General features: G+C 41.4%; 1 protein-coding gene across 1 annotated transcript in view; it reads left to right on the plus strand.

The window, feature by feature from the left end:
• The window catches only part of wu:fj29h11 (protein NO VEIN), a 36700-nt gene that overhangs the window by 17460 nt on the left and 11304 nt on the right, over window positions 1-7936 (plus strand). The window contains exons 22-31 of the mRNA XM_047817472.1: window positions 1818-1995; window positions 2471-2597; window positions 2689-2826; window positions 3065-3212; window positions 3889-4001; window positions 4627-4780; window positions 5440-5688; window positions 5771-5959; window positions 6475-6653; window positions 7617-7803. Coding sequence (XP_047673428.1) covers window positions 1818-1995; window positions 2471-2597; window positions 2689-2826; window positions 3065-3212; window positions 3889-4001; window positions 4627-4780; window positions 5440-5688; window positions 5771-5959; window positions 6475-6653; window positions 7617-7803 — 1662 coding nt within the window. The remainder of the gene's footprint in view (window positions 1-1817; window positions 1996-2470; window positions 2598-2688; window positions 2827-3064; window positions 3213-3888; window positions 4002-4626; window positions 4781-5439; window positions 5689-5770; window positions 5960-6474; window positions 6654-7616; window positions 7804-7936) is intronic.

Consider the following 7936-nt stretch of genomic DNA (forward strand, 5'->3'; position numbering starts at 1 on the left):
TCTTCATGACGCGGAATCCACATGGAGCTGGTACATCTCTAGAATTACACTAGATCCTAAAAGGGTTGGCCTCTTCTCACTGAAGGTCTGACATGTTCATGGAGTGAACACAACTGGAGCTGGTATAATCTCTGTATGCCTCAGGAAAAAGAGAAGCATGTGAAGAGGCATTAGCCATGCTGCTGTTAATAATATTAACCAGAACTAGATGATAATGAGCATGTGATCAGATGTACTGGAGCATGAGGTTAAAGGATGTATTATGTGTATGCCTGGCTAAAGAGATATGTCTTTATTCTACCTTTAAACTGGGAGAGTGTGTCTGAACCCCAAACTCTGTCAGGAAGGCTATTCCAAAGTTTGGGATTCTTACTTCTGGAAATCATAGAACAGCATTTCCTAGTTTTTTTTAGTTGAACTATTTCTTCAAAGCATTGCATGTTTTCTTTACTGTAAAAGTGAAAAAGGCATTTTGTGAAGAAACTGACAAAAACCAGCATGTGTATATTCTAAACATAATATTAGTACTCTATGTTGTGATGCATGAGTGTAGTTTCACTGATAAAAATGCAAAGTAAAAGTAAATACGAAGCAAGTGATAGAAAGCAGCAAGTGTTAGAAGCATGGAAACTGGGAAAGCATAAGGATTTCAGTGAGTTTGGCAATGACCAAATTGTGACGGCTAGACCACTGGGTCGGAGCATCTCTGGGGTGTTTCCAGTCTGCAGTGGTCAGTATCTATCTATAGTGGTCCAAGGCAGGAACAGTGGTGAACCGGCGACAGAGTCATGGGCAGCCAAGGCTCATTGGGGGCGAAGGCTGGTCCATGTAGTCCGATCCAACAGACAAGTTACTGTAGCTCAAATTGTTGAAGTTATTACTGGTTCTGATGGAAAGTTGTCAGAATACACAGTACATTGCAGTTTGTTGTGTATGGGGCTGCATACAGTAGCTGGAGACCAGCTTCCATGCACCAATAATGGTTCTGTGAGCATAAGAACTAGACCATCTAGCAAAGGAAGAAGGTGGCCTGGTTTGATGAATCACATGGATGGCCGGGTGGGTGTGCATCACTCACCATGGGAGCACATTGCACCAGGATGCACTATGGGAAGAAAGTAAGCTGGGAGAAGCAGTATGACGCTTTGTCTAATGTTCTGCTGGGAAACCTTGGGTCCTGCCATCGATGTGGATGCTTTGACACATACCACCTACCTAAGCATTGTTACAGACCATGTACACCATTTCCTGGAAACATTATTCCCTGATGGCTATGGCCTCTTTCAGTAGGATAATACGCCCTGCCAAGAAGCAAAAAGTTCAGGAATGGTTTGCGGTGTTGTGGCCTCCAAATTCCCCAGATCTCAATCTAACAAACAAGTCTGATCTATGGAGGCCCCACCTCTCAACTTACAGAACTTAAAGGATCTGCTGCTATCATCTTGGTGCCAAATACCACAGCACACCTTCAGTGGTCTAGTGTGGTCCATGCGATACCAACACAATATTAGGAAGGTGGTCATAATGTTATGCCTGTATATTGTTAAAGTGCATGTAGCACAAATTGAGCAATTGTGTAAAAGTGGGCAGTCCTGAAAAGACCAGTTTGAGTAAAGTATTTATCACGATTAAATTTTGCATGTGTTTTGATTGTAGGCCAAGACTGCACAGTGAAAGTTGTATTTTATGGTGTTTAAACTTGACTACAGAAAAAAAAACAGTGATTTCCATTATCAATTTCATGACTTTAAGATGCATTACATCATTTTCTTTCTTTTTCAGTTTAATATTTTTCATTTAAATTTTTTTCCTTACAGGACAGAAAGGAATTGGCTTTAAATCAGTTTTTAAAGTCACAGACTGTCCTGAGATCCACTCCAATGACTTCCATATCCAGTTTGACAAGGCCAGCGGCCCCATGGGATACATCCTGCCTCACTGGGTGGAGGAGGAGAGGCCCGTGCCCTCTGTTGCCAAGGAGATAGCTGAGAAAAGGTTTAAAAAAAGACTTTTTTCTATTTAAACACAAGATATTGCAGTATGTATTCTGACTATGTGCAGGAACATTCTAGCTCTATCGAACTAAAGAACATCCTGTGCACAGCCTGCTTTAGGCCACAGATCTTGTTTTGAGTTATTGTTATGCTGAAAGGAGAAATTCCGTTTCATCTTCTGTTTACTAGCAGAAAACTGAAGGTTTTGCATTAAATTGTAAGTTGTTATTCATGTAAAGCCCCTGTTCTTACTGAAGAAAAGCAGCCCTGAAGCATGATGCCACCACCACCACCATGCTTTGTTGGCATCTCTGTGTGCCTGTCAGTCACAGAAGCAAAGACATGGCCTCTGTTCTTGATGTAGAATAGAGATAGATGTAGCAGATAATTCCGTACATTATCCATTCACTTTGCTTTTAAATTGCACTTACACCCAACTTCCTGATCCTGTAGCATCCCTTGCTTTTCTTATATAGCTGGAGCACAAAGATCTTCCTGCCTCTTCGATCAGAGAGCTACCAAACCAAAAACCTTTTCCATGACGTGCACCCATCACTCATGCTCTTCCTCCACCGGCTCCGCTCCATCATTATCTACAGCGAGGTGAGCTGGGCTTTGTCACTGTCTCCCCTGTACAGACAAATGCAGATCTAAATGAGGAAGGCTGATGATGTGTGTTTGGATTGTGAGACAGGCTGAGAGGAGACTGGTGTCCATGAAGAGACGAGATCTGAGTCACAACATGCTGGAGGTGGAGCACAGTGACTTGTTGTCAAGAGCAGGCGGTGTGGAGCGCTGGCTTGTTGTCAAGAGGATGCTGTACCCTAAGAAGGTGAAGCACACACACACACACACACACACACACAATTGGCCTTATTAAAATGGGAACTGAATTAATTTGATCAATCCTTTGTCTTTGGATTGTTCACAGTCTGCTACTGTGAGTTTTTCTTCATTATTACTGGAATCTTCAGTGATTACTTTGTTGCATAATTGCAGTGTTGTTTTGATCTGCCTTTTTGTTGCAAGTAGAACAATCTTTCTGTGTATGTGTATGTTTGTGTGTATAGATTAAAGAGGATGTGGAATCTACAGAGCTAGCACTTGCCTTCCAGCTCAGTAATGACTCTAAGGGGGAATTAAAAGTTCAGCCTCGGCAGCAGCCCGTCTTTGCCTTTCTGCCCCTGCGAAGCTTCGGATTCCGCTTCGTCGTCCAAGGTCAGAGTTCGCATTTTATTCCTTCACTCTAACTCTACTGACTACTGACTGTATTGTTGAAAAAAACAAAGCTTGTATAAGGCTATTGGTGAGAAATGTTGCCACTCATGCCAGAGATCATGAGTTTAAAATCGCAAAACATTAGGAGTACAAGACAGAAAATTGACCATGTTCTTGTCAATCAGACTGATAATCGTAGTATGCAGAAGAGGGTGGATAGTGACTCTTCCAAGTAGGTTACATTGCCCTGTGATGCAGCATGAGCAGCAGTTTTAAAAAGACACGCAAGCATTTAATAGTTTTCACCCTCCCTTGTAGGCAGCTACTGATGATATGGAGAGCTTTCTAACTAAAACTAGAGGAAAGATAAGAAAAACTAATGTTGGGATTTGTTCAGATTTTCCACTTTCTTCTCTATTGGCTTGAAAGTTTGAGTCCCAAAAACAAGTCACTTGTTGCACTTGTGAAATACTGTTTTCTTATAAGCTGTATGGGAACATTTGACCTTACATACATGTAGTGATTATTTTCATTCGTTTAGTTCTCACTAAGTGGAGACCAGTGACGAGCCATCAGCATACAGGCAGGAATGTAAACGAGACAAAAGACGACAGTGTCTTAATATGTCACATGAGAAAGTATGTAAAGCTGTGCCTCTTTTTCTGGTTCTCTGCAGGAGATTTTGACATTCCTTCTTCTAGGGAGGATGTTGATAGAGACAGTTCCTGGAATCAGTGGCTCCGGTCTGAAATCCCTCAACTCTTCCTGGATGCAATGGATGTTTTCAGGGTAAGAGAATGAGATTATGGACTGTAATGTATACCACTGATTTACACACACACACACACACACACACACACACACACACACACACACACACACACACACACACACACACACACACACACACACACACACACACACACACTATTATACAGACAGATGACAAATTAAAAGAAAAAACAGTGGCTCTGTTATGCCTGAGGGGACATTTATTTAGTCTCCTTAGAGTGTAGACTCAAAACAAATCAATTATTTCTTCTGACTGATCACAAAACAGACCTTTCAGAGAAACAACAGAAATATTAGGAGTCACCAGACCAACCATGTGGTACGTTCTTAAAAAGCAGGAATGCAAATCTTATGATTCACAGTCACCTTATTTCAGTTTGGGAGATTTTGAATCAGTTTGTTTGGAAGAATAGTTTTACATTACAGTACTAAAAACTTTGCCTAGGTACAATGAAGCAGTTTTGGTAGCTGATGACAGCACGAAACCTTACTAACCTGCTTTATGTTTATTCATTTCTTTTCATTTGTCACGTCTTTATCTGTCACACATATCATGTTAAATTTGCATATGGTTTTCAAATGGTTTCTGATATATATACTGTATATTTAAAAAACTTTACAGAGTCACCCCGAGTTTAGTGGGCTGCAGGGACTCTGCCACTTCTTGCAGTATATCCCTCAGCCTAGTGAAATCCTGGACTTTTTCAACCCTGTGGCCAAACAGATCATCCAACTACTAAAGGGGAAACCCTGCCTTCCAGCCAAGATGGACAGCAGTGAGTCTGCGACGCATGCTTTTACTCTAGCACCATCTGAGTTTTCACGTTTATGTATGTACATCTGTACACTCACTGAGCACTTTATCAGGAACACTACTAATGCTAATGCTAAGTAGGGCTCCATGTGGTTTGACATGTTGTGCATTCAGAAACGCTTGTCTGCTCACCACAATTGTATTGAGTGGTTCTCTGAGTCATTGGAAGCTTTCTGTAAATGTGAGCCAGTCTATCAATTCTCTGTTCAGCAAGATGTTTCAGTCTGCAGAACTGTAACAGTAGCAGTTATAGAAATCATCAAACCAGCTCAAAAGAGATCAGGTATTTTCTCCATTCTGATGGTTGGTGTGAACATTACCTGATGATGCTGGGATGAATCTGCATGATTTTATACATTGCACTTCTGCTACACAACAGGCTGATTAGATACCTGCATGAATGAATAGCTAAAAACAAGTGCTCAGTGAGTGTATGAATTAAACATTTGAGAACTTTTAGTTTTGTACATCCTGACCCAGACCTCAGAGTTCAGTGTTGATTCACTACTTTCAAAATGGCCTGACTGAAATTAAATGAATGATAGATGTTTGCTTTTTTATTGATTTTGAGCTGGACTTCAAGATAATTGCTTACTAAAGAAAAACTCTCTGGTGTTGTAGGGGGCAGAGTGGAGTTTAAGCTGCCTTCACAGGTGGCTGTGTGCCAGGACCCTCTTATTCAGGACGTGATCGGAGGAGAAGAGCTGTGTAAGCACCTGAACCTGTCATACCTTCACCCTGCACTGCAGTCATCACTGTCATCATCCCTGCTCAATGCTCTGGGTGTCCAGCGGCTGAAGGCTGCCAACATCACCACCGTCATCTGTGCAATGGCCAAGAGTCTCGTACAAGAGGGTGGTATTCACTCAGGTAGAACAGCTCGTGTTGAATGTTTATTTAAACACACAAAAAGAGTGTTTTTTTCTGAGTTCTCTGAGTTTTCTTTCTCTAGATGAAGGTCTGAAAAAGCTGGCCAAGCTGCTGGCTTGTAATTTCCGTGCTCTGGAATCTGAGTACAACGAGGTGGATAACCTACTGCAGGCCCTCCGAGATGTTCCCATGATCCCTCTGGCAGACGGCCGTGTGGTGGCTCTCAGCCTAGAGGATGTCTTCTTCCCACTCAGTGAGGAGACTCACAAAGGTACGACCAAAATGCTCACCGTCATATTCTAACCTGCGTAGTCATGAGCAATTAAAATAATAACATGCTGCTTTGTTTCCTTCCTGCCATCGTGGCTGTATTTGTCAGCAGCCTCATTTTAAACACCTACTGTATATGAAGAGGATCACAATGCGGATAATACAGTCGTATAAATCAGTAATTCAACAAAAACAGAAGATGAGAATATGACTAAAATAAAAGGAATATATGTATACATGAAAAATACAATGCAAGGTATAAGACATGTTTTTGACATGTTTTGTGCATTGGCTGTTAATGTCTTAAAGGATGGCTGAAAAGCTTAATATAGATGAAAAACAATGCTATGTGATTTGAGGATGTGGCTAAAAGCAGAGAGAGTTGAATTAAATATTAATGCTTGTGTTCATGGAGATCAGGCCAGCATCACTGGAAGTGGGTCACAGGCACTCATGTGTAGTGAAATGAAAGCCACACCCCTCTGATGCAAAACTGTTTCATCTGCATTATCACAGGCCTGGATGCTCTGTACAAGGACCTGAGCATCGTGGAGCCGCGGCTGCTGGAGTGTCTGGATAAGTTGGGTAACTCTCAGGTGCGCGAGCTGCTCTGTAGGCTGCAGGTTCACGAGCTGGAGCCCAAAGAGGTGCTGCAGAAGCACATCTACCCCATACTGAAGAAAGGTGTTTGGAAGGTCAGAACACATCCTACACAGTTACTGTGTGCTGATAGAGATGCAGCAATGCCATCATGGGCTTAAATAAGGACAGTGTATGTAGTTCTAGGACAATATGGTGTGTGGATCTAGGCCCGTAATACCAATTACGTTGTGTTTTCCAATAACGCTTATCCTGATGTGTTTTCATTCTCCAAATTCAATTAATTCAACTCAATTTTATTTGTATAGCACTTTTAACAAAAGACATCCAGATTTTAATTTATCATCTCCTTACCTTTAAACAAGCCAAAAGTGATGGAGTGAAGGAGAAAAGAGAAGGTGACAAAGAAAGAAATACTTTATAATTATTATTATAATTCAGTTTAATATTACAGAATGTCTGGAAAAATCAGCTCACTTCCATTACCAGCAGCCATAAATGCTCATTCTCCCAACGGTCTCTCTTTTTTTCTTCCAAATAATATGACACAATATGGCATGTATCTTTGGAAAATTGTCTGTAGTGTGTGTGTGTGTGTGTGTGTGAGTGTGTGTGTGTGTGTGTGTGAGTGAATGAGAGTTTGTGTGTGCCCTGTGATGGGTTGGCACTATGTCCAGGGTGCATCCTGCCTTGATGCCCAATGATGCCTGAGATAGGCACAGGCTCCCTGTGTCCCAAGGTAGTTTGGATAAAGCAGTAGAAAATGAATGAATGAATGAATGAATATGGCATGTGTCGTGTTAGTGAGACACAATAAAACTGAATGGAGCAGATTTACTTCTAACTGCTCAAAGCACTGACAATGGAGACATAGAAAATGAATCACCACCTTCTGACCAATCAAAATCCAGTATTCAACAGCACTGTGACACAGGCTTTTTCTGTTGATCTTTAAAATGTATTAACTTGACATTATTATTATTATTATTATTATTATTATTATTATTATTATTATTATTATTATTAAAACCATTATACATAATTCTTTCCATCTGCAGGAAAAGCCGAAAGACACTACTGTCAGTTACTTGGTGTTTATAAAGGAGCATTCACAGGACCAAGACTACAGGGTGCTGAGGGAAGCTATCCCTGTACTCACCAACAAGGGTTTCATCTGCCTCGGCCAGAACAAAGTGCAGTTCTCCAAAGAGTATGGAAACATCGACCTGCCCAACAAGCTACCGGGTGAATACCACACTCTGTCTGTCAGCCTGTGTTTGTGTGCCACACAGAAATACAGTACTCCTACTCGTACATACGCCAGTAAACATGATGCAACTGCTTGGCACTATATCCCTGACCATCTGTGAGTCACGGT

This window comes from Tachysurus fulvidraco, chromosome 8, assembly GCF_022655615.1.
Source record: "Tachysurus fulvidraco isolate hzauxx_2018 chromosome 8, HZAU_PFXX_2.0, whole genome shotgun sequence".
NCBI lineage: Eukaryota > Metazoa > Chordata > Actinopteri > Siluriformes > Bagridae > Tachysurus > Tachysurus fulvidraco.